Source organism: Triturus cristatus, chromosome 2_1, assembly GCF_964204655.1.
Source record: "Triturus cristatus chromosome 2_1, aTriCri1.1, whole genome shotgun sequence".
Lineage (NCBI taxonomy): Eukaryota > Metazoa > Chordata > Amphibia > Caudata > Salamandridae > Triturus > Triturus cristatus.
In genome coordinates this window covers 86,620,773-86,648,596 of record NC_140581.1, presented here as the reverse complement: position 1 = coordinate 86,648,596, position 27,824 = coordinate 86,620,773, and the positions used below count along the sequence as shown (strand labels likewise).

The window sequence follows — 27,824 nt, the reverse complement described above, 5'->3', positions numbered from 1 at the left end:
AATGTATACCCACACCGCTGGGCAAGACCTGAAGATAATCGTTTATATGTATCAGGCTATGCACTTGCAATGTATACCCACACCGCTGTGCGAGACCTGAAGATAATCGTTTATATGTATCAGGCTATGCACTTGCAATGTATACCCACACCGCTGGGCAAGACCTGAAGATAATCGTTTATATGTATCAGGCTATGCACTTGCAATGTATACCCACACCGCTGGGCAAGACCTGAAGATAATCGTTTATATGTATCAGGCTATGCACTTGCAATGTATACCCACACCTCTGTATGAGACCTGAAGATAATCGTTTATATGTATCAGGCTATGCACTTGCAATGTATACCCACACCTCTGTGTGAGACCTGAAGATATTCGTTTATATGTATCAGGCTATCCACTTGCAATGTATACTCACACCGCTGGCGGAGACCCGAAGGGATTTGTTTATATGTGTCAGGCTATGCGCTTGCAATGTTTACCCACACCGCTGTGCGAGACATGAAGATAATCGTTTATATGTGTCAGGTTATGCGCTTGCAATGTATACTCACACCGCTGGCGGAGACCTGAAGGGATTTGTTTATATGTGTCAGACTATGCACTTGCAATGTATACCCACACCGCTGTGCGAGATCTGAAGATATTCGTTTATATGTGTCCGGCTATGCTTTTGCAATGTATACAAACATCGCTGGGCAAGACCTGAAGATAATCGTTTATATGTGTCAGACTATGCACTTGCAACGTTTACCCACACCGCTGTGCGAGACCTGAAGATATTTGTTGATATGTATCAGGCTATGCACTTGCAATGTTTACCCACACCGCTGTGCGAGAACTGAAGATATTTGTTTATATGTATCAGGCTATGCACTTGCAATGTATACCCACACCGCTGTGCGAGACCTGAAGATAATTGTTTATATATGTCAGGCTATGCGCTTGCAATGTATACCCACACCTCTGGGCGAGACATGAAGATAATCGTTTATATGTGTCAGACTATGCGCTTGCAATGTGTACCCACGCCCCTGTGCGGGACCTGAAGATATTTGTTTATATGTATCAGGCTATGCACTTGCAATGTATACCCACACCGCTGTGCGGGACCTGAAGGGACTTGTTTATATGTATCAGGCTATGTGTAGGAAGGTGGATATCTGACTATGGTTACCCCCAACTTTTTGCCTAGTGTCTAGCTGGTTTTTCGACTTAGTTGGCCTGAGATCCTGCCATTCAGGGTCTCAGGATGTCTGCTCTCTCTTTAAAATGGACTCCATGTACCCTAGGTACATTCCCAATTGGTAAGGATCACCTGTACAGTGTACCCTAGGTACCCAGGGCATAGGTGTACCCTAGGCCTCCCAGGGGCTGCAGCATGTATTATGCCACACCTGGTCTGGCCTTCCAATCAGACACAACTGGCTGATCACTCAGCTGGGGCAAGGTCGTGTAATCACCCCTTGCTTAGATATAGTATACCGATATCTACCCTTAAAATAGACACATGTGTACCTATCAGCCACTCCTATGGCAGGCCTTAACAATCCTGGAGGCAGAGTACTTGGTAACATGTGAGATGGTGCTCTAGCATGAGCTGAGCCTGTCTGCAGCTTTCGGAACCATGTCCTTATAGCTGTTCTATGATATAGCCTACCATATACTCTTAAAGTGCCTTATAATCTTAAACGGTTATGGTAACTATGGTTTGGCTTTATCAAAACATGTTGTGTAAGGTGTCTAACACTTTGGAATAATACCCCCATACCATTTCTGGTGATGAGGATATTATCCCTTCCTTCTAGAGGGAGAGACATGTTAAAATCCTACTTTGCTGTTTAACTCTAACCAAAGCCTCAGCATCACAAAATGGATGCTGCTGCCACAGACACAAGTCTGACCTTCTGCTGCTGGGAGTGGTCCCGGCAAGGGAGGCTTGGACAATAGGTTTCCTGCTTGGGGAGGTGCTAGCACCTCCCCAGACAGACTTTAGTGTATTGGGGCAGGGAGGGCTGAAAGGAATGAGACATGCCTGGGGCACACAAGGTGTCCCATGCATAGTCCAGTTCAAACCGGTGCTGGGGCACTCCAGCCCCAGTCCTGGCGCGAAACTGGACAAAGGAAAGGGGGTGTAACCACCCCCCTCCCAGGTCCCACCCATAAGGCGTGACCTAGCAGGCAACCCAGCCCCCCAGATTAGTATAAGAGTGGTAGCTGGGCCCCAGGAGATTAGATTATCCTGAACCTGCAACTTGAACAGAAACTCTGGACCTTCGACATTCGACGAAAGAAGAAGACTGAAGAATCTCCCTTGTGGCCAAGGAGTGGCTACCCTGTGCAAACAGGCACCATCAAGAGACTACCCTTTGCTCTGCTGAAGTTCTACGAGGGACCGACTGCAGAGCCCGACCAGAGCCTTGACTTCCAGACTTCTCCGACCCTGATCCACATCCACAGCCGAGCTGAGATCCGTGGAGGCGACGAGAGACGTGGGACCGGCTACCTGGGAAAAGTGGCTAGTATCTTCCAGCGCAGCTTCTGAGGCACCCTCGAAGTTGTGCACCGGGGTTTGAGAAGCCCCAACCCCAAGCACCATCTGCACCGAAGATCAGCCCCCCACACTCCACGAGTCCTGCGTGGGGCCCTTCTGCATTTTCCTGCTTGCCGCGTCTGTCCTGTTGCTTGCCCGTTGGCTAGTGGCCTTTGTGACGACACCCCTTGAAATCTTCACTGCTTGTTTGCCTCCTCTAGACTGGCTCCCGCTTCCTTGCAAAAGAGAAGCACCCCAGACCTTCCTGGTCTGCACCAGAAGCAAGTCTTCCGTTCTTCGTGGGTTCCGCTTGCCAAGGCTTGGTGAGTCCTAGTTCGACTTCGACGCCGCTGACAGCAAGAGCCTTCGTGGGACAGCTCGCCTCCTGGTCCTGGTCGTCCTCGACGCCTCCTGGTACCCGTGGCTGCAGTGACAAGCTTCACCTTTCACCTGCAATCTTCACGACATCGCCTGGTTCCTTCCTGGATCCACGTGGTCACTGGCTAGTGACCTTGACTCTGTCCCTTCTGCTTGCAGGTATCCTCCCTTCTTGATCCCAGCCTTGGGATCCACCGGACACTCTTCACTGACTGCCTGTCAGCAACTTTCCTTCAGGCATCCATAGAAGTCCACGACGAAACCCGACGCAAGTCCACACCTATGCACCCGCAGCCCGTGGGCTAGGTAACTTGGGTACTTCGGTGCTCACAAGGGTAGTGACTATCCTAGGGTCTAGTTTCCGAGTCTTGACTCTCTAGCTGCTTCAGAAGTGTCCTTAAACTGTTAATTTCTAACTGCTAGTAATTCTATCGACTTTTACGCATTACGCGTGAGTGTTTCCACTCTGCACCTGAATCCCGTGGGCCTCCCACTTCCTAACTGTTGCTAGTGTAGTGTAGCCCCAGCGATTCCCTTGGCCTAGGCCTATCCTATTTCCGTGACAGTGGTCCTTATACCACTTCTTTAGTATATGGTTTTCGTGGCCCATAGGGCCTAACTGTATTACTTACCTGTGTGACTAATGTATGCTTGAATAAGACTGTGTTGTACTTACCTCGAATCTCATAAAGAGTGCTGAGGGTTTGACTAGAATAAATACACTTTATTTTATATATATATCTGTTGTGGTGTCCTTTCATTTGGTATTCAAGGGATTATATATGGTATCACAGCTGGCTTCACATGCCATTCAGAGTTTAGCCTAAGACTGCTCTTGTCCATGCTACCACTAGGATAGCTGGTCTATAAGGTTGACTTTACAACCAATCACCATAAGGGTTGTTTGGACTGATATAAGGTGTGCACTAGAACTAGTGACATCATACATCAGGCCAACTTCTCACATTGGTGGGCAGCGGTTGGGATCTGAGCTTGCTGTTGTAATACCATTGTAATCTTGAGATACCAAATTGAAAGATCGCACAGATATTGTCTAGGTACATATAACATAGATTATAATACTTAAGTCCTACTGGACTTAGTTGTTGTAGGTTGAAGGGCCTAGCACACCCTGACTACAACTACTAGAGAGGTTTAGTAGATACAACTAGTGTAGGTAGGTGCACACACCACACCCTCACTAGAATCATGTCCCTGAATGGAGATCACACTGATACTCCCTCAGGAGAGGAGAATCCTGGACAGATTCCCTCTAGATATGATGCATTCACTTTCCAGGAGATGAGACAACTGTGTACCTCCAGGAGATTAAAACAGGGTTCCAACCCTACCCTTAGACAGCTAGTGGAGCTTCTGGAGGCCTATGATGCTGAAAGAGCTGCCAAGTATGGTGCCATAGCTGTAGATAAGGGCCTCCCCTCCACAGAAGAGACCCCTGACTTAACTGATACAGATGAGGCAGAAGAAACTTCAGAAGAAGAGGGAGGTAGCAAGACCCCAGTCAGAAGACTTAGTCAGGCTAACTTAAGCTTGCATGGGAGCTTGCATGGGAGCTTCCCTTACAGGCCCCCAAGTAATCTTCAAAAGAGAGATAGGAGGGGTAGATCTCCCTCAGGGGACTCTCTCCACTTCTATCACTCAAGAAGCTCCAATGCTTCATCCCACAGGGGGATGACTTCCCCCCAAAGGAGAGAGCATGAGGCCAGAATGAAGGAAGCCAAACTGAGGATTGAAAGGGAAGAACTTGCCCGTGCCAAAGAGAAGCTTGCTCTGGCCAGAGAGCAAAAATTGTGTGGGTCAGAACCCACTGGTGGCAGCAACATTCTTAGAGATAGGGATAGGTCTTATGACCATAGAAACCTAAGCAAGATAGTCCCCCCATATCAGAATGGGGATGACATCCACAAGTGGATGACTGCTTTGGAGAGGGCCTGCAAAGTACAGCAGGTACCCCAGAGTCAGTGGGCAGCTATCTTGTGGCTCTCCTTTTCTGACAAAGGTAGAGACAAGCTCCTCACAGTCAGTGATGAGGATGCTAACAATTACAAAGTCCTGAAGAGTGCTCTGATAGATGGGTTTGGCTTAACCACTGAGCAATATAGGTTGTTGTTCAGAGACACCCAGAAGACACAGACACAGGACTGGTCTGATTTTGTGGATTGTGCCACTAAGGCTTTGGAAGGTTGGTTAACTGGCAGCAAGGTGCAGGACTATACAGGATTGTACAACTTGATTATGAGGGAGCAGATCCTTAGGAATTGTCAGAACCAGCTTCTCCATCAACACCTGGTAGACTCAGATTTGACCTCTCCCCAAGAATTGGGAAAGAGGGCAGATAAATGGGTCAGGACCAGGATTAGGCCTAAAAATCAGGGTGGTGACCAAAAGAAAGATACCACCAAGCCTCAAGAGAAGGGTGGGGATAAAACAAAAGAGAAATCTTCCTCAGGGCCCCAAAACTCCACACAGGGTGGTGGGTCCCAAGCTCCCTCCTCTACCACAGTTAAAAAGCCTTACTGCCATGAGTGTAAAACTCCTGGGCATTGGAAAACTGACAGCAGTTGCCCAAAGGCTAAAAACAAAACTGTTCCTCCAACTACTCCTGTCACACCACCTATTACTGTCAGCAGTAATCCCCCAGGTGGTGGGAGTGCCCCCAAACATTTGCTTGGGTTTTCTTGGGGAACACAGGGGGACCCTGGCTTAGCCAATTCCCCTACAGCAGCTACTCTTGTCTGTGATGGTGGCATGGGGTTTGCCAACTTCACTGCCTGTCCCAACACTTTGGGTAGGTACAGACAGGAGCCCTACATCAATGGCAGAAAAGCTGAGGCCTACAGAGACACTGGAGCTAGCATCACTATGATGGCCCATAGGCTAGTTCCCTCTGAGCAGCTTTTGCCTGGTTTCTCATACCAGGTAACTAACATTGATGGCAAACAGAACAGTCATCCCATGGCAGAGGTATGTCTCAGCTGGGGAGGTGTCACTGGCTCTAAAAGGGTAGCAGTGTCTCCAACCTTGCCTGTGGACTGCTTACTGGGGAATGACTTAGAACTCTCAGCTTGGGCTGGAGTTGAACAAGACACCCATTCCAAAATGGTAGGCCTTTCAAAAAAGGGTAGTGGGGTTGTGCCAGCCACAACCCCTGTCCAAGTAGATTTCCTCCCTGAAAAGGTTGGAAGGGCAGTGGTAGCCACAGCCCATGCAAAGACAGACTTCCCTGTAGAGATTGGCAGGGCTGTGACAGTCACAGCTCAAACCCAAAATGAGTGCCTCCCTGAAAAGGTTGGCAAGGCTGTAATGGTCTCAGCCCATACCCAGACTGACATAGGTGTAGTGAAGCCTGAAACTATGGATCACTCCACACAAACAGAGAGTAGTGGGGAGGAAGAAAAGTCTCCCTCTCCCCAGACATTAGGAAAAGGTCAGCCTCCTCAGGGATCTGACCTCACCCCTTATGAAGGAACTGCCCCAGAGGTAGCCAGGCCTGGCCTGGCAGAGCCTCTGATGTCAGTGGCCCCTTCCAAGGTGGGACCCAGTCTGGTGCAGGTAGCCTGCCTCTCTCTACCCTGCCTCAGTCAGCCCAGGGCTGCAGAGGTCAGGGAGGCCAGTGGACCCCAAGAGGGCCCCTGTCCACAAGAACCCCCCATCAAAAGAATGAGGATTGCCTGGCTAGTAGCCCTAGCCAGGTGATGGTTAAAAACATTCCTGAGGGATCTCCTTTACAGGTATTTAGGGACCTCCCCCAGAGGGATTCTGTTGGACACAGGCAAACATGGGACCTTAGGGCCCCAAACCTGACCTGTCCCTCCAGTAAGCCCACAAAAGGGACCCAGCCTCCAGCTTTAGGTAGCCAGAGGCTGACCCTGAGAGCACAGTGCAACTCAGTGAAAGAAAGAAAGGCATCTATGGTGGAGGATGATTGGAGGAAGCTGAGGCCTCACTTTGAGGACACTCACTTCAGTACTCCATCTCAACACCAGCCTTTTACTTTGCAAAGACACACCAAAGGTAGAGATTCCCTATGGTGGAGACCCAATGATACCTTTAGGGTGAGGGATTGCTTAGTGGACCATGAGACAGGGGGTAACCATGCCAGTGCTGGTTCTTCCTTATATGGCCACTTAGGCAATAGAGGCTTGCCTTGTCAAGGCCAGCCTTATCTCCTTTCGTTTGGGGGGGGGGGGGTGGTTGTGTAGGAAGGTGGATATCTGACTATGGTTACCCCCAACTTTTTGCCTAGTGTCTAGCTGGTTTTTCGACTTAGTTGGCCTGAGATCCTGCCATTCAGGGTCTCAGGCTGTCTGCTCTCTCTTTAAAATGGACTCCATGTACCCTAGGTACATTCCCAATTGGTAAGGATCACCTTATTGGACCCTGTACAGTGTACCCTAGGAACCCAGGGCATAGGTGTACCCTAGGCCTCCCAGGGGCTGCAGCATGTATTATGCCACCCCTGGTCTGGCCTTCCAATCAGACACAACTGGCTGATCATTCAGCTGGGGCAAGGTCGTGTAATCACCCCTTGCTTAGATATAGTATACCTATATCTACCCTTAAAATAGACACATGTGTACCTATCAGCCACTCCTATGGCAGGCCTTAACAATCCTGGAGGCAGAGTGCTTGGTAACATGTGAGATGGTGCTCTAGCATGAGCTGAGCCTGTCTGCAGCTTTCGGAACCATGTCCTTATAGCTGTTCTATGATATAGCCTACCATATACTCTTAAAGTGCCTAATAAAAGTGTGAGTGTTTGATTGGTTCAGATGCTCCGTCCATCACCACCCCCTTTTGTACCGCTTTGTTCGCCATAAGTTGGCAGGGTATGCTCAGACGTGAGTCCCTTGCTCACTTTGCCACTGGATTCAAGCAAGCCTGGCTGAAGACGGCTGAAATGCCAGAAACCGGTCCTAGGAAGCTTGTTTCCGGTCCAGGGAAGGCATGGCTTGGCAGTTCGGGCTGGACTGTTCCCATGAGGCACAGGGTCAGACTGATTTGCATATGGCCATGTCTGAACTGGGGTGGCAGAGTGGGCTAAAGAACGGTGTTGGATCAAACCCAGATCTGTTGACTGGGTGTGAGTGTTTGATTGGTTCAGATGCTTCGTCCATCACCACCCCCTTTTGTACCGCTTAATAATCTTAAACGGTTATGGTAACTATGGTTTGGCTTTATCAAAACATGTCGTGTAAGGTGTCTAACACTTTGGAATAATACCCCCATACCATTTCTGGTGATGAGGATATTATCCCTCCCTTCTAGAGGGAGAGACATGTTAAAATCCTACTTTGCTGTTTAACTCTAACCAAAGCCTCAGCATCACAAAATGGATGCTGCTTCCACAGACACAAGTCTGACCTCCTGCTGCTGGGAGTGGTCTCGGCAAGGGAGGCTTGGACAATAGGTTTCCTGCTTGGGGAGGTGCTAGCACCTCCACAGACAGACTTTAGTGTATTGGGGCAGGGAGGGCTGAAAGGAATGAGACATGCCTGGGGCACACAAGGTGTCCCATGCATAGTCCAGTTCAAACCGGTGCTGGGGCACTCCAGCCCCAGTCCACTCCTGGCCCGAAACTGGACAAAGGGAAGGGGGTGTAACCACCCCCCTCCCAGGTACCACCCATAAGGCGTGACCTAGCAGGCAACCCAGCCCCCCAGATTAGTATAAGAGTGGTAGCTGGGCCCCAGGAGATTAGATTATCCTGAACCTGCAACTTGAACAGAAACTCTGGACCTTCGACATTCGACGAAAGAAGAAGACTGAAGAATCTCCCTTGTGGCCAAGGAGTGGCTACCCTGTGCAAACAGGCACCATCAAGAGACTACCCTTTGCTTTGCTGAAGTTCTACGAGGGACCGACTGCAGAGCCCGACCAGAGCCTTGACTTCCAGACTTCTCCGACCCTGATCCACATCCACGGCCGAGCTGAGATCCGTGGAGGCGACGAGAGACGTGGGACCGGCTACCTGGGAAAAGTGGCTAGTATCTTCCAGCGCAGCTTCTGAGGCACCCTCGAAGTTGTGCACCGGGGATTGAGAAGCCCCAACCTGAAGCACCATCTGCACCGAAGATCAGCCCCCCACACTCCACGAGTCCTGCGTGGGGCCCTTCTGCATTTTCCTGCTTGCCGCGTCTGTCCGGTTGCTTGCCCGTTGGCTAGCGGCCTTTGTGACGACACCCCTTGAAATCTTCACTGCTGGTTTGGCTCCTCCAGACTGGCTCCCGCTTCCTTGCAAAAGAGAAGTACCCCAGACCTTCCTGGTCTGCACCAGAAGCAAGTCCTCCGTTCTTCGTGGGTTCCGCTTGCCAAGGCTTGGTGAGTCCTAGTTCGACTTCGACGCCGCCGACAGCAAGAGCCTTCGTGGGACAGCTCGCCTCCTGGTCCTGGTCGTCCTCGACGCCTCCTGGTACCCGTGGCTGCAGTGACAAGCTTCACCTTTCACCTGCAATCTTCACGACATCGCCTGGTTCCTTCCTGGTTCCACGTGGTCACTGGCTAGTGACCTTGACTCTGTCCCTTCTGCTTGCAGGTATCCTCTCTTCTTGATCCCAGCCTTGGTATCCACCGGACGCTCTTCACTGACTGCCTGTCAGCAACTTTCCTTCAGGCATCCATAGAAGTCCACGACGAAACCCGACGCAAGTCCACACCTATGCACCCACAGCCCGTGGGCTAGGTAACTTGGGTACTTCGGTGCTCACAAGGGTAGTGACTATCCTAGGGTCTAGTTTCCGAGTCTCGACTCTCTAGCTGCTTCAGAAGTGTCCTTAAACTGTTAATTTCTAACTGCTAGTAATTCTATCGACTTTTACGCATTACGCGTGGGTGTTTCCACTCTGCACCTGAATCCCGTGGGCCTCCCACTTCCTAACTGTTGCTAGTGTAGTGTAGCCCCAGCGATTCCCTAGGCCTAGGCCTATCCTATTTCCGTGACAGTGGTCCTTATACCACTTCTTTAGTATATGGTTTGCGTGGCCCCTAGGGCCTAATTGTATTACTTACCTGTGTGACTAATGTATGCTTGAATAAGACTGTGTTGTACTTACCTCGAATCTCATAAAGAGTGCTGAGGGTTTGACTAGAATAAATACACTTTATTTTATATATATATCTGTTGTGGTGTCCTTTCATTTGGTATTCAAGGGATTATATATGGTATCACAGCTGGCTTCACATGCCATTCAGAGTTTAGCCTAAGACTGCTCTTGTCCATGCTACCACTAGGATAGCTGGTCTATAAGGTTGACTTTACAACCAATCACCATAAGGGTTGTTTGGACTGATATAAGGTGTGCACTAGAACTAGTGACATCATACATCAGGCCAACTTCTCACACTATGCACTTGTAATGTTTACCCACACCGCTGTGCGAGACCTGAAGATATTCGTTTCTATGTGTCAGGCTATGCACTTGCAATGTATACCCACACCCCTGTGCGAGACCTGAAGATATTCGTTTCTATGTGTCAGGCTATGCACTTGCAATGTATACCCACACCCCTGTGCGAGACCTGAAGATATTTGTTTGTATGTATCAGGCTATGCGCTTGCAATGTATACTCACACCGCTGGCGGAGACCTGAAGGGATTTGTTTATATGTGTCAGGTTATGCGCTTGCAATGTATATCCACACCGCTGTGCGAGAACTGAAGATATTCATTTATAAGTGTCAGAATATGAAGCATAAGTGAAATTGGTTTACATAGAAAACAGCTCAACAATACGTGAACGTTTTGAAAGACGTTTTCTGGTGTTATCTGCAAAGACTGTATAGCATTCATGTGTGCATTATTTAAAGATGGTTCAGGTGTTTGTGTTGAGAAGCCAACTATATTTTGTAAAATGTGTTTCATGTCTTACTGGAAGTTACTAGGTGCCACCGCCATTGAGGATAAACTTCAGGATGGGGTCCCTCAGACTATCGAGACACTGACCAAAGCCAACATAAAGATATGGGTGCTCACTGGGGACAAACAAGGTAAGTGTCCCCTTAGGGTATTCCTATAAACAGCTAGCCCCTTGCATTTCACTACATTTCATTATCAAGAGTATTTTTTTTTAAAGAAAAATAAATATTTTTCATGCTCCCAGCTGCGCACAAAAGCCATCCACATCAGTGTGAGAATATAAAAAATACATCCAGAAATCTAGGAATATATTTTTGCAAGTCTAGGAGTAACCATATTCGAGACATTGACTTTAATTATTGCGCTCTGCGATTTGGTGGAAGATTAAAAAGACGCTCAGTAAAATCTAGCTGGTCCAGCCTTGCTCATGATTATCCTAGAGCTGAGGGGATCATTATGGCTACATCACAGTGAGACAAATACCTTCACTAAAAACCACCTCAGTTGGCATTAATGTTCACCCGAACAGCAGTTGCTTCTCTACAGCCTTGTTGAGGAATGGTTTTATAGTGAAGGTGAAGTTTTAATTTCTTTTTAGGCATCGGATAACATTTATATATTTGTAAAGACACACATGTTCACCAAGAATGTAATATATTACAATTACTAGTGTTTTGTGTTTGCAACTGATGTTGTTCCATTGTATAGCACTCCAATAACATTTTAAACAAGAACATACCAACAATTTACTCATAAACTTTGAATAGTATGAGAGGGAAAATCTTCCACATTTGCCTCCTTCTAAATACACTGTTATCTTGCATCCCCATTAAAGGCCTCACCACAAACAGTCTGCTTAGAGGGTATGAAGTCTAAAGCATGAACAGACAAAATAAACTGGATATATAACATTTGGTCTCAAACCACTGTCCACATGACACTGATCTGACAAACTGGGCTGTTTTTCTTGATAGCCACAAAATGTTTTTGCAATGACGCAGAGGGCTTTTGCCCCTTATCTGGTTACGTGTCAAAATAAGTGAAAATTGTGCAACTAGATGATAAACCAAGGCTTCGTTATATTTCCTACCAAGAGTGTTTCCCATATAGGTCATAATCATATCAGGTAAATAAAAAATCACAGGGTTTATACAACATCCACATGAGACGAAATTCATGCACAAGGCCTAGGAAAGATGACTGAAAGAAATATAACCTGATTAATATGAAAATCGGAAATGATTTCAAGGATGTCAGGAAGCTGAAGCTTGCTGGCTCAGTTTAGGCCCTTTATTCGCGATTAGGGAGGGTTCGGAGATTTTTACAGCTGTGCCTCCTGAATACAATCATTTCCCTGGGTGTTTTAGGAAGTCAAAAGGAGCCTTCACCAGCATCAACAGAACAATCAAGTTACACTGTAGATGTGGTTTTCAATGGAGAAATGCTCCTTAGAAATCTGTAGAAGTGTTTCAAGTTTACAGGTTATGGTGGATGAGTCAGAGTGTTCATGAACACCTCAGTAGCAGTGGAGTGTATGTACCTGGTGTTTTACCTGTATGGCCCACAGGCAGAAAATATCATGGCTCGGCCCACGAGGCAAGGGTTATCGTCCTCATCAGTACCCAGTAACCCGAGAGTCTGTCCTTGATCTGGTAGAATTGGTTGTTGATTCTGTTAAGAATTCATTAATGAAAATATAATAGATATAAGGTGCTTGTTCTTCAGGGATCAGATTTTCATAAGACGAATGAAGTGGGAGCTATTCCCCCTTTCTTTTTCTGGGATTAAGGGTAACTCCTGCGGAAGGTGAAGGCACCTCTCTTGGCCCTGCCAAGGAAGTATGTGGACCATGTCTGGTGCACCTGGGGAGACCTCTGGAGGTGCTGCCCATGCTATGTTTGACATTTAAATCGCTTGAAGTGGATATAAACACATTGAGTACTCGATGAACAAAGACTCCCACAGGGAATCCTGGACCTGCCAATCTAGGATTCAAGCTGCTGTCATTTTTCTCAATTTGTGGTAAAAAAATATCAATCACTTTAGTATGATATTATAGTACCGCCACAAAATCGTAGAACAGGGCAGAGCTACTATGTGGCGCTAGAGTGGGATTAAATAGTTACCACACCACCTTGGCATGGAATGCTGATTGAAGTCACAACACCATCTACCACAAGATTTTCTGCTAGGGAGAAAGATAATTGGTAGTTGAATGGATGGATCTGTTTCAGAACAAGGGGCAAGCACTGGGTATCAGTTCAGTTCTGGGCAGTAAGTCCAAAAGGCAGATTCTTCCAGTGCAGATAGTTTGGTCATTTCTATGTTAACGTGACAATAACCCAAAATGCAGCTGCTCATATTACCACCTCTTTAACATGAAGGCGACCACTCTGTTGCGGCATCAGTTCAGTGACAGTCACCTGGCCGGCACTGGAAGGGGAAAGGATTCTACAGCTGCCACCTGTTAAAGGGCTGATAGTGAGACAAGGATTAAACTGTGTGATGTCATCAGGTGTGAAAGGGCATGTATTGTCACTTCTGCTACTCCTGGCATTTTGGTGAATTGACGTCCATGCATGCATTTGTGTGAACCTTGCAGTGACATGCACACTGTCACAAATGTTGTTGGTCATCAAATTTATAAAATCAATATAATCTTTTATAAAACCACCATATTTTGATATGTTTGAATGGTTGCAACAGTAGTTTGTATTCACTGCATGGGAAATATAGACTACAGAGACACATACTGAGTGACTGCTTTCCTTTCGTAGAGACGGCGGAGAACATTGGCTATGCCTGCAACATGCTGCAGGACGAGATGAAAGAGGTGTTCATCATCAGAGGAAACAGCCCAGAGGAAGTGCTGGAAGAGCTCAGGTATTCAAATAATAGGAAGTCAATGCCAATGCATCATTCGCTCATCGCTGTCCATGCTATCTCTTGAGTCCTATCATCGACATTTTCCACATGCGCGTCTCATGTATCCCTGAGGGTGGTACCCGCACAGAGGCCTGCATGTTGCATGGTCATTATCCTTGCGGGCCGCCTCCTGGACGTTTCAGCACTTTAGCAGAGATTGTGATCAGACATAAGAAGCTTCTTTACACTGTGCTAGAAAATATGTACACGTTTAACAGACTTCTATATGTACAGAAATGCACAGTCGTTCAATCTAGTTCATTCACAAACCCATAACTCATACAACTTTATGTCTTCAAACGGATTTTTGAAGAAGAAATAATTCCCACCATCTCAAATGATCCTCAAGTGGACACCCCCTTACTTGAAGCAGTTGCTAAAATGATGACACACAAATGCAGTGAATAGAAACTTTACTTACAAATATCCCTGTCACTGGCAATCATTTGGGGCTCTTTTCCAGTGCTTTGTTTTGGACCACTGTCCCCCCTCAGATCACGACCAGCCATATTGAAATCAGGCCTGGCTCTGCTTCAACAGCAACTGTCTAAACTGGGCAGCTATGTTCACTGTATATGGAAGCACGAGCAACCCCTGGCTGGAGCACGAGCAACCCCTGGCTGGAGCACGAGCAACCCCAGGCTGCAGCACGAGCAACCCCAGGCTGCAGCACGAGCAACCTCAGGCTGGAGCACGAGCAACCTCAGGCTGAAGCACGAGCAACCCCAGGCTGGAGCATGAGCAACCCCTGGCTGGAGCACGAGCAACCCCAGGCTGCAGCACGAGCAACCCCAGGCTGCAGCACGAGCAACCTCAGGCTGGAGCACGAGCAACCTCAGGCTGAAGCACGAGCAACCCCAGGCTGGAGCACGAGCAACCCCTGGCTGGAGCACGAGCAACCTCTGGCTGGAGCACGAGCAACCCATGGCTGGAGCACGAGCAACCCTTGGCTGGAGCAACCCCTGGCTGGAGCTCGAGCAATCTCAGGCTGAAGCACGAGCAACCCCTGGCTGGAGCACGAGCAACCCCAGGCTACAGCACGAGCAACCCCAGGCTGCAGCACGAGCAACCTCAGGCTGGAGCACGAGCAACCTCAGGCTGAAGCACGAGCAACCCCAGGCTGGAGCACGAGCAACCCCTGGCTGGAGCACGAGCAACCTCTGGCTGGAGCACGAGCAACCCATAGCTGGAGCACGAGCAACCCATGGCTGGAGCAACCCCTGGCTGGAGCTCGAGCAATCTCTGGCTGGAGCATGAGCAACCCCTGGCTGGAGCACGAGCAACCCCTGGCTGGAGCACGAGCAACCCCTGGCTGGAGCACGAGCAACCCCTGGCTGGAGCACGAGCAACCCCTCCTGGAGCATGAGCAACCCCTACCTGGTGCTCGAGCAACCTCTGGCTGGAGCACGAGCAACCCCTGGCTGGAGCTCGAGCAACCCTTGACTGGAGCTCGAGCAATCTCTAGCTGGAGCATGAGCAACCCCTGGCTGGAGCATGAGCAACCCCTGGCTGGAGCTCAAACAACCCCTGGCTGGTCTAGGCCTCTTAGTGCCTTACGAGTAAGGGACATCAAGCATGGGACTCGCGTCTGGTATTATGGCCATGTTGACATGCTTAGACCATGTGATCTATTCTTATTTTGAAAGAAATAAAAATTAAGATTTGACTAGAACTTTTATACTATATAACTGCAACTTGTCTATTTAATAACGACCCCCCTGTTTCTGTGCACCTCTCACTATTGAGCCAAAGACATTCATAATGAATGTGGGTAAGGTGTCAACTAAAGTGATTGTCAGCTGTGGTGATGCCACAGCAGATACCAAAGCTGGCAGAAATGTCTGCTATTTGTAATGTCTTCCGTGGGAGGCCTCTGGGTGGAACCCAAGCTTTAGAACCCAGCTCTTCTCTGCTTTTACGTTATACCAGTAAAACATGAAGCTTAGTTTCACTGCTCTGATATCACCCATGTGTCCCTGGTGACTTGAAGGAAGAATTTAAAGGAGGTGTCACAGATACATCCTCTTCTCCATGTCTCCAGAAGCACCCAGATGTGGTGGAACCGCATTTGATTACCCGGCGTCTCACTGATCTCTCTCTTCTAAACGGGTTCTGTCTTGACCCGAGGAAGCCAGCGGAATGGTGGATGATACCCACAGTGGTGGGTATGACCCACCACGTGACTCCTATCTCATTCACTGCAGACCTGAGACAGCCAATGTCTCTCTCTCTCTGCTCACCGGGGGCAACAAGCGTGAGCCCGAGGGATGGAGGAGGAAGGAAAGCCAGAGGCATGTGGCGGATGGAGTCAGAGTGCCTGGTAATAAGGGTGGGCATCTTGGGCTCTTGAATCGTACAGGCTGATGCAACAGATGAACTGTGCCATAGAGGAATGCAAGCTCTGCATTAATGTAGGGGACCTGAGACAGAGGAAGTCAAGGCCACACCTAGGAATCATCAGTGGTGGTTGATGGAAGTGCAGCCACAACACAGGCTGTGGATTCAAGTTTTGGCTTTTTATGGTTTAAATCTTTTTATTTGCATTTCGTAACAGAGGCCAACAGTACGCTTCGCATGTGTTTACCAGCACAGTTTTGGCTTTTTAGAGACAATAATTGGTCGATGTGCTGGCGAAGACTCTCTCCAGCAGCACAGTCTGTTATCTGTATTGAAAGTTTGCTCTCTGAACATTGAGCTGTCTGCAGTCTTCCGATGAGCTCTATATGAAGTGAAGGACAAATTAGGAGTTACAGCGAATCAACATCAACATGCAATGAACCGTTTTATGTCATGAATAACCATAATGAACTGGGACTTGACAATGTGGGCTATTGAATCCTGCAGTCCGTTGTGCTAGACAAACTGTGAAGCACAATAAATAATGTACACTGGGAGATCAGCGAGAGCGGAAGGACTATTAAAGCCAAGGTACACACCAGAGAATCAATAATGCTGGTTTGTTGGGGTGTACCCATAGCGACCTCTTTTTTAGCCTACATAGAGCCAATAAATGCAGATAACCATTATATGAATTGTAACAGACATATTTCGCCTAATTTAGACTTTTGTTTGCCCCATGACCATCTCAACAATATCAAAGGGACGGTCATAAAGACCTGTGGGTAAACTTAATTCAAGCATACTGATTCATCGTCCCTAGTATGCCTGTGCATAGTCTTTACGCCATGCATTGATGATCAGCATCCATTGAAGAAGCGTTGATGGATCGCCCATGGGATTTTGATATTCCTGCCCTTGGTCCCCATGAGATCACTATATAGATAACCTGGAGGGTTGAAATGCAGGTTGTTAATTCAAGCATACTCATTCCTCGTCCCTAGTATGCCTGTGCATAGTCTTTACGCCATGCACTGATGATCAGCATCCATTGAAGAAGCGTTGATGGATCGCCCATGGGATTTTTATATTCCTGCCCTTGGTCCCCATGAGATCACTATATAGATAACCTGGAGGGTTGAAATGCAGGTTGTTAATTCTAGTTTCTATCCCACATTAGGAGTGCAAGGCGCAAAATGAAACCAGATTCCTTTTTTGACACTGATGCGGTCACCATCCATATTCAGTCACCTAAAAAGAAATCTCAGATGTTACCAGATGAGGATGTGGATGACGAAGAGAGTTACGGGATAATCATCAATGGACACAGTTTGGTAAGGAGCGACACTTTAAGATGTTTAATTCTTTACATTCTGTTCTCGGGTCAGACCCAGGCTGCTGAAACCAAAGTATAAACTATGAGGCAGGTTAGGAGGGGAAGGAGGTGGCTGATTTCACGAGGTCTAACCTGTCTTGGGGAGCAATGGCTGGTCGTCTATGTCCCATAGCGTGGTTATCCTTACGTATCCTGGTGTATGCATACCACCTGATGCAGAGTACTAGTAGAGTCATTGGACATTAGCAACACTTTGGAATATTTTGGTGAGTTTGGCTTAAAAGTCTTTCTCCTCAGCTTGTCATTAAAAAAATCCTGAACACTGCCTGCTACAACGTGAGCATGATTGAACCGCCAGTCCTGGCCTGTCCCCCAAATGTGGTCATCCGTAAGTTGCTAAAATAACAGAATTTTCAGTATCGCTCTAGTGACCATCGTCTTATATGCCCCCTTGGTTGCTCTTATTATATCATGTTCAATTATATTTGAAATGGGCATTGCTTCCCCCACAAGAGCATTTTCTGCTAATACTTTACTTATGCGGGACACCACAATAGTGGGGCTGGGCAAAGTGAAGCCTTGCCTCTCTCTACCTGGAGGGTAAAGTTTCCAAGCTTTTCCTGCATGATCTTGATATGGCATTCTCAGGTGTCCCGGCCATCCACCACGAATCAGAGCTTACACGAGGAGGGCCCTGGTTGACTAGAGTTTCAAAGAAAATACTTTCTTTGCCTCGGTGATTCCATAGTTTAAAAACTCAAGCCCCATTTGATGCCTTGGGCAGCAGATATTAGGTATTCATTTCTTGATGATATATTTTGACACTGGAATCTGCATTTTGAGATCAGATCCATATATTGTACTTATCTAGACTAACATTACATATGCTTTTGTGCCTCGGTTATGGCACTAAAGAGCTACCGTAGTGTAAAACCCACTAATAACAACAACATGGCTAACCTCAAGCCCAACAATAGCTTCTGCCAAAATAGGAGATTCCGTGTCATCACCAGTAAAGGATAACATGCTCACAGAGATCCTGGGGGAATCCAACAGTGAAAGGAGCAGAAGGTAGGAACTATGGAGCTTCAAAGGATTAACACACTCAAACCCGTTGAACCTGAGGGCAGAATAACGCTGGAAACCCACCTTTACTAAAAATATGGTGAATGCATAGGACAGCATACTCGCAGGACTGAATCAAAACACAGCCAACATAGACTATGTAGGAGAGCAATATAAGGCTAGAGATCTTGAATAGGCGAGGAAAAGACTATTGTATTGGTGAAAGAGTCACATGTCCTAAACTTACGAATGGCCCAGTCTTAACTTAGCCCACATACATATTGTTTCCTTCTTCGCAGTGTTGCTTTGGGGTGAAGGCTAAACCACACTGTGAACAAACGTAACTGAAAAGAGAGTAAACTGTTCCACAAACTGCATTTGAACTGTACAGCCGCCCTCCAATAAACACCTCTTTTGGCTCTGTTGCACCCACACCTTCATGGTATTCACTGTCTTCTAGGCGTTTCCACACTTTTTTCTGGCAGTGCTATCACAGGCCCTGCATTCCCCTTCTTAATATATAACGCCAGCCTGGACCGATGCTATGATAGCTGTAGGCCGTTCCCTTACTGAACCATGCTTCCTGATGTGAGTTCGCACATCACACAATGACCACGGACAGAACAGTAGGTTGCCTTCCCTCTATCCAGGCCCCTTTATGCTGTTGTAAGCTTCATGCTTCGAGCTCTTTACCTCGCCCACAGGCCTACGCGTTGGAGGAGAACATGGAGAAGGAGCTGCTCAGGACAGCTTGCATGTGTCGAGCTGTTATCTGCTGCCGCGTAACACCCCTCCAGAAGGCCCAGGTGGTGCAGCTAGTGAAGAAGTACAAGAAGGCGGTCACTCTGGCCATCGGTGATGGGGCTAACGACGTAAGCATGATTAAAGGTAAGGAGAGAGCTTTCTCAGAGACAGTTGCGGAGTAACTATACCCTGCTTGGGGTTGGAGTGGGTCATACAACAGCATTAAAACTTTACACAAAGTCTTTAGGTTGAGTCCAAAAAAACAAATGACCTCTAACATGTTTTTGAACTTCTGCCTTAATGAATCAGGATGCACTATTTTCTAAGCCCATTTTACAACAAAGGTGTGTGTAAGAAATGGTGTTGTTGATTGACTGGGGTGTGAGCACTGGTCAAGCAGCAACCACAATCTTTGCAGGTTGAGGCACAAGCCAACCCTAAATTAACATGTGCTCAATCCCCCGGTTGCTTGGCACAGAGTAGTCAAGCTTAACTTAGAGGCAATGTGTAAATTATTTGTGCAACCCTTCAAACAGTAATAAACTGAAAAACACCACACAAAAAGGATCCCACACCGAGTTAGAACACTAGAGTGATTACTAATGAGTACAACAAGACCCAAACAAAACCCAAACAACAAAAATCCAATAGGAGACATGCAATTGTAAAGACTTTTGTGAAATTAGCGCCAAAGAGCACATAGCGCCAACTGTAGATATATTGTCGCCCTGGAACGGGACAAAGTCACAAGTTAAGGCCGACCACGATGGAGCACAGGCTAGCTATAAGGACCCAGTTAGGCCCACTGAACAAAGTACCTTAAATTATGGCTTGCAGAGTGTTGCGATGGTCTGCGTCAAAGATGCATCGAGCAGCCGAAGCCATGCGTCAGTTCTGAGATGCAGAGAGGCTGTGGTGTGAGGTCCTGTGTCATCGTCAATGTTCCCATCTACGAGGGCTTCCGATGCGAAGCCTGGCGCTGAGGATGTGTTGCGCAGTTGAAGCATGGCATTCTGTTTGTAGGAGCATAGTCAGGGTGTGCAAGGGCCTACGCTGAAAATGTGTCACACAAAGGAACATCCAATGAGACAGCGGGATGCGATGTGATGCAGGTCTTTCTGATGGAACTACCTGCCTTGTTTTTGCTTGAGGGTTGGGCCGTGCAGCAGAGGAGATTCGTCTGTTCTGCTGGATCCACAGAGGGTGGCAGAGCACCTTAGACCCACTTTCAAGGGTCCAGGACTGGGGTGGCACCACTTGGCAGGGTAGACTCAGATGGCAGAGTCCAGGTGCTGCGGTCAAGGTTGCTGGAGCCTTCTGCCCCTGAGGCTGAAGTTGGGAAGCCAGCCAACAAGCCCTTGGGTTACTTTGGGGTCCTGAGTTCAACAGATACTTGAGCGGTCCTCACCCAAGCAAGACGACAGCAGGTAGCAGGTGAGCACAGCAGGTCAGCAGTTCTTTCAGAGCAGCAGTCGGAAAGAGTGGCAGTCCTTTGAGTAGCACAGCAGTCCTTCTGTCTGGCAGACTATGCACAGGTCCAGAAGTGTACTGAAGAGTTGGTGTCTGGGGTTCAAATTTATACCTGGTGCCCTTCCTCTGGAAGGTCAGAGAAGCATCTAGAAATCCCCATTGAAGTCCCCAGGCATCCTGCCTTCCATGTCTTGGCTCCAGACTAACTACAGGTGGTATGCAGCCCTTTGTGTAGAGCCAGTACACAGCCTATTCAAGTGTAAGTAGGGCTGTGCCCCTCTCCACCCTCCTATCCTCCCAGTGATGGCCTACCCAGGCACACCTAAGCTCTCTATTGGGTGTGGCTGTCTAGGAGGTATACATAAAGCTCAACTGTCAACTACATTCAGTCATCTGACCCGGAGACAGGCTGCAGGGACCAAATGGCTAAGACAGGAAAATGCCAACTTTCTAAAAGTAGTATTTTCAAAATTGTAATTTAAAATCCGACTTCACCATAATTTAGGATTTTTCATTACAATTCTAAAGACAGAAAATAAGAACTGGTTATCTGTTCCCATTTGGAAATTACAGCTTATTAAATGTAATAATGTAACCGGAATGTTATCCTATGGGAGAGGCAGGCCTTGCAGTGGTGAAAAACGAATTTCAACAGGACATCTAAAATCTAAAAGTACATGTCCAACTTTTTTAATACACTGTACCCTGCCCTCTGGGCTGTCCATGGCCCACCCTAGGAGTGACTTATATGTATTAAAAAAGGAGGTTTGGGTCTGGCAAAAGCTTTATTTTGCCAGGTCGACATTGCAGCTTAAAGCTGTACACACTGGCTGCAATGGCACACCCGAGGCACGTTTAAAGGGCTACGTAGTGGGTGGCACAATCAGTGCTACAGCACAATTAGTAGTATTTCATTTACAGGCCCTTGGTATGCAGCACCACTTTACTAGGGACTTATAAGTAAACTAAATAGGGTGTAAGCCAATTTTACCAAGTTTTAACAAAAATGGGTTCAGAAATCAGGAGGGTAAAGGCAAAATGTCTGTGGATGATCCTGATAAAAAGGGCCAAGTCCAATAACGTAGTAGCAGACAGGCATTTGAGGTGTTAGTGTAAAATGTGGGTGAGAACATAATGCGGGCCCTGTGGATTGTTAGGTGGAATATGCACCTGTTTCTAAGTAATTAAGCAACAAATGTGCTTTAGGGAAGGCAAAAACATTTGGCTACATCTAATGTTTCAATAAAGTAAGCTGTTTCATCATTATTGGTAGGCTTGCTTGCCGTTCAAAATCTGTAAATCAATATTGCTGAAGTGTAGATGGATTTGGAAAGTGCAAGGACTGAAGCCTAAAGCCACCTATGCCCCCTCTCCTCTTTGCGATGTCCCTAGTTGCAGATGATATATGCAAGGTGAGAAGAAGAGGAAAATAGCCCATGGTGGTTGTTTCTTGTAACATAGTGGTATTCGTGGCATGCATACACGTTACATAATTAAATTAAGTGTTCTGCCCTATTTTAAATATCGTAGCTAAGGCAGGGCCATCAAACAACGAGAGTCCCCTCCTGTTAAACATCATATAATTGACATCCTTTTCACTAAAATAGCAATGGCTATTACATTAAACAATTGTAAACCTCATTACATCTAATACAACTGGTACATAACTGGAAAATAAATTACTCAATGAAGCATGGGCGTGGCATCGAGAGCTACTGAAATCGTATTACGCATATGTAATCTGGCAAGACTGAGTGGGAAACTTTGAGCACTTCCTTCGATGTCACCTGATGGGGCAGTAATCGAGCATGCCCTGCTTGGACTGTTCACCTGTAGAGACTATCTATAGGTGTGAAGAGGCTGAGGTCTAGCCCCAATGTGGAAAGGTGAGGTGGAATTGGACAGAGACTCACTGCTGCAAGCTAGTGCACAGCACAAGCGGTGCAAGTGCTGGGAGTGAGGGACATGTCTTAGCATCTGGGTCCTGGTGTTATGCAGTAGGTAGAGCTTTGTCATCAGTTAGCGGGTCAGCATATTTAATGGGATGTATGACGTTACAACGCATGCTGTTACAACGCATGCTGTTACAACGAAAGTTTTACAACGCAAGTGCATTGACAACGCAGGACATTACAACGCAAGTCTTTACATCGACTTGCACTAGATGGCGTGCTAACATTAAAAAAGTGTAATTTACTATTCCAACTCCAGTCCACGTAACAGTAAGGAAGGTGTTGGGATAGTAAACTACACTATTTTTAATGTTAGCACGCCATCTAGTGCAAGTCGATGTAAAGACTTGCGTTGTAATGTCCTGCGTTGTCAATGCACTCGCGTTGTAACAGTTTCATTGTAATGGTAGTGCGTTGTAAAAGTTGCGTTGTAAAGGTTGTTCCCCTATTTAATGTCCCTGTAGTCTAAACACCTCTAAGACTAATATGTTAAACAGTTATCTGGGATCATGAGCTGACAGGGGTTGACTTTACCAATAGGTAACGCAGAGATGATGATGACCCATCTAAGACCTGGTCTGGCAAAATAAGATCAAATGGACTTGTAGTTACTTGGAGAGTTGGCATCCTCATAATGTGTGGGAACCCCAACCTGCATTAGCTCCCTCTAGCTCTCTTCCTTTGAGTCTTGTCAGAATTGAGTTCCCACTATCTCACCATGGCCTCCGGAAGACAGACTGGCAGAGTACTGTTAACGCAATCACAGGCTGTAGCCTTACATTGATAGTGATGGGCATCCCTTCTGGTTCAGAAATGTTATATGAGAACATAAGAAATAGTTAAACGAGAGTGCTGGTGAGATTGGACTAAACTATTTAAAATGGTCATATTGATGCATCACTACTTTCCCACCACATAGCTGTCCTTTTTAATGATAATGTTGCTCTCAACCAAGATAAGTTCATTGACAGTCTGAGCTCTGAGGCCATCTCTAGCATCGCATGGTGAAATGGCTTCAGCCAGTGATCCTTTGATGCCACCCTCTGTGATAAATTTAACTACATATCCTTTGGCCATCCTAAGGAAGATGTGTGAGACATCTGATGCCTCTCAATGTGTCACTCTGTAGGCCATTTAAAATCATGTTTGATCCAGGGTTCTTTATGCCGTTATTTCAGGTAAATAAATTCCTGGCAGATTTCTTGGCAGGCTTGGGAGCAGCTAGTCTTGTCCCCGCATGGAATTCTCTATCAAACAAAGGATTCCTGATCCTGAATTCACCATTACAGACCTGTTCCTGGGACAAAGACTGACTAGAGGACGATGACTGAAGAGCACCTGGCATCAATTCATGATCATCACCCTTCTAGCTTGGTCATGTTGGATCTTTCAGCAGCCTTTGATATAATAAATTAGAATGTGTGGCATTGCTCAATCGGGCGAGGGCTTACTTTGTCATTCTAGGTGCTCCCACTCTTAGGTACAGTGCATGGATCCTTGATAAGCAAATGAGTGCCGGAAAGCCACAGAAAGGCAGTACCCATGTGCTCTAGAAATAACTATGACATATAACACTGTGGTTTACAAAAGGTGACAAATTTCTCTGTATACTGAATTCTTTGCATCTCTTGTGTTTGTACCTTATAATGGATTTTGGTGTTTATTGAGATTTGCTGTATGGTGGAACCCAAGTGTAAGGAATGATGTGTTGAACAGTAACTGTTGCACTCATATTGTGCGTGTGTTGTACAGCAAGTCCCATGCATATGTTAGCGCTTCAAACACCAACGATTTTCTGTGCATTTGCGTTGTTCATTCTCCATGGTTTGTTGTCTTCTGTTGCAGCTGCACACATTGGGGTTGGGATCAGTGGACAGGAAGGAATGCAGGCTGTGCTCTCCAGTGACTTCTCCTTTGCTCAGTTTCGATACCTCCAGCGCTTGTTACTGGTCCATGGCCGCTGGTCCTACATCCGCATGTGCAAGTTCCTCCGATACTTCTTCTACAAGAACTTCGCCTTCACGCTGGTTCACTTCTGGTATGGCTTCTTCTGCGGCTTCTCAGCACAGGTGAGAGTACCATCCAAGCACTCCCTGGTTGTGTGAACACACATTACAATAATTTATGTTTGGAAAATATGTATGTAAAGGCCTAATAACTGCACTACAATATGTAGGCAGAATTGTCATTGTGATGGTGTGTTGCACGTTTTCGAACAGCACATTGTTTGACAATCACATGGCCTCTTGGTGCTATTTGGGAACACTCTTGGAGCTATCATCTGTTGTGGGTTTGACCAATAGGGCAAGCTTCATAGATATTAATCATTGAGCCTGTGGTCACTTTGCACATTCTGGGTCATCCCAGTGGAGAAAGTACATCATAAAGTGTTTGTGTGTATTGTGAGCTTCATGTTAAAATGCTTGTTTACATGGTGTGGTGGAGGGTAGTTGGTCATCAGTACGTGCCCTATTATATAACCGATGTGCGTGTCGTCCGTGACTCTCTCTGTTGTGGGTTGTCCAAGCGAGAAACTCCTATGTTGTGTAATAGGCACAGTGTCCCTCCTTCCAACACAAGTCTGCAATTACTCAGCCATGGGCTTAATACATGATGCAGAAGCAGTTACGTCTTGTGAAGTATCCCACTCCAACAGTCCTAGGGTGACCAAATGGCTCCATTTAACCTGGACACCTTTTTTCCATTCCTAGACTTTGAACTTACCTATAATTGGTATACAGGTGCGTCTGTCCAATTGGCTTAGTTAAAATGAACCAAGATTATAACTTCCAGAATGCACTGATATGTTAAATCAATACCCAGAACTGGACAATTTTGTATTCCGGTGATAATGAGTCCTCTGGCCACCTATAACAAGCAGTGTGGACAGGGCAAGGTGAACAGTTGTGGCCTGATGTTTGTCAGCTACATTCTTGTGGAAATGGATAAGTGCCCTAGTCATATTGTAATACAAAGTCAGTCAATGGATGAAAGAAAGTAGATGGCTGTTCTGTGACATAGTTATCAAGCCTACCCATCCCCTTCCGGTGAATTAAAAATGAACAAAACTTGCGCTTTCTAAGAAGGCAAGGTAAGAAAGCAGCCTTAGGGCACAGACTGTGTGTGGCACAAATTAACGGGATAAGGCCAAAAAATGGCGTACTTTAAACTAAAGAGAACCTCTAGCTGTTAACTACTTTACTGTGCATGCAGTGTTAAAAATCTTCACACAGTTCATGAAGATTAAATTGTTACGGATTAGGGTTTAAAATTACATCTATGTCAAGAAAGCTACAATGTGGCACTTAAACAAGTACTGGGCCTTTAAGTTTTGGCCTTAATTCTTGCTGTGGATGCTTCAAATGAGTTTTCGAAGAACCCCCAAATTTGGGGAAATAGTTAGGGTGACCAGGTGTTCCAGATTTGCCTTGCAGTCCAGGCAAATTTTGATACATTTAACACATTTTGAGAGAGGGTCAACTTAACACACAGAGAGGCACATTTTCTTGTGTTACAGTGCAGAATTAGTTAGCATCCCTTAGCAGAAGGTAGTTGAATTACCACAGTTGATACTGTGTGCAAAAGTTACCTAATATCACCCTTAGTGCTTGCCTGTGTTGTCTGTGTTGGTGAGCGCTATCAGTTAAGTTACTCTGTGCCCCTCGGTCGATGCAAAATTGATTCCTACTTCTATGTTTCGTGGAAGGCCTTAGTTGTTAGTGTTTATAATATGGTCACCCTAGGAAAGGCAGACACGAAGAGCACAGTTTCTGGAGTCAGGAAAAACAGTGAGAACAGGAGAAAATTCAAACAAATAAGGAATCCCAAGAGAGGTGCAGGCATATTTTGGGGGGTGAGTTTCATCGAGTCCTGGCTTTGTGATGAAATAAGACAAAGCTTGTAGAAACTTGGAGTTGTATTCTGCTATACGGGTTAGCTCATGAGTTCCAACATGCTTAGTGCTGTTGGCTGAAAACAACAAAACTGCTTAAGGTCACTCAAAATAAAGGGGCCTATTCATAAACTGGATTTTATAGTACGCTAAATAGTTCTACAATCAATCATAATACTAATAACATATTACAAAATGCTACTCGTCTCTTGTTTCTTTTATTTGTGAACAATTTATTTGACCTTTTTAAAAAATATATATATACATTTGGCTAATGTAAAAAATGTAAAATAGATTGTTTTTTTTATTTTAAACATATTTCAATTACCTGTTTTTAATTAATTAAAAAATAAATGTAAGGTTGATTTAAAAAAATAATTACACTAATTAAAATACATTATTTTTGTTAATTTTAATAATTTGAACTTTTAGTAACTTTTAGTACATATTAAATAAATATAAAAATGACTGTGTACCTTTTTAAGTACATTTGTTTTAAAGAATTTCATTTAATATACTTCATTAAATTCAAAACTAAGTTAATAGTGCTGTAGCATTTTTTTTAGTTTATCCTACTTTTAAAATAAATATATAAGATTCATTTACAATAACCGTTAGCATACTTTGATAATTTTCTCTATACTTTACTTTAGGGACCTGCCTTCCCCATTAGTGGGGGTCTTCAGCAAGTGTGTGGAATGTCATACAAGGTCATAAAGTCACTAGGACTTTTTTACTGACTCAGATTGCAGAGACACATAAGTCTACTCTTTTGAGTAACTCTACACTAATAAAATGGTGAACAGCCTAGAGTAGTAAAGGTAATTATCTCCTGGTGCCTCCAGTCCTTGTTCCATTCCTTAACAAAGTGGAGATGATCATCTCCACGACAGAAAAAAGAACAGGAGAATGCTGGGATACCTAAACACACCCCCTCCCACTGGGAGTGCATAAGCTGTACCAACCCAGCATTCAGCCTGTTCTTTTTTTCTGTTTTACATGTGTAGATTTCCTCATGTAAGTTTCCTTTGTGAATACAACACTTAGGGGCCGATTCTGATCCGGATCGGAAGGGCACGAACGCGATCTGGCTGGAAAAACTACGAGTCATACGCGTGTTTTCCGGCCGACTCGTACAGCTGTACGAGCGAGCAAGTACGATGCGAGCTACATGAAATTCACCGACCGAGTCGTTTCCGGGATCAAACCGCTCCGTACGTCTCGGTCGTAAGCTAACCGTGGTGTGCAATGGACACGATTCACGACCGAGCCAGTACGATGCACGCGTCGGACAGCCTGTGCGAGCCGGAGTG

General features: G+C 46.2%; 1 protein-coding gene across 3 annotated transcripts in view; it reads left to right on the top strand.

Annotated features, from left to right (window-relative positions):
- LOC146863805 (phospholipid-transporting ATPase ID-like) overlaps positions 1 to 27,824 on the top strand; it is a 696,782-nt gene that overhangs the window by 602,243 nt on the left and 66,715 nt on the right. For all 3 annotated transcript variants that reach the window (XM_085628123.1, XM_085628125.1, XM_085628124.1), the window contains exons 19-23: positions 10,810 to 10,921; positions 13,568 to 13,673; positions 17,233 to 17,386; positions 19,158 to 19,341; positions 24,465 to 24,688. In XM_085628123.1, coding sequence (XP_085484249.1) covers positions 10,810 to 10,921; positions 13,568 to 13,673; positions 17,233 to 17,386; positions 19,158 to 19,341; positions 24,465 to 24,688 — 780 coding nt within the window. The remainder of the gene's footprint in view (positions 1 to 10,809; positions 10,922 to 13,567; positions 13,674 to 17,232; positions 17,387 to 19,157; positions 19,342 to 24,464; positions 24,689 to 27,824) is intronic.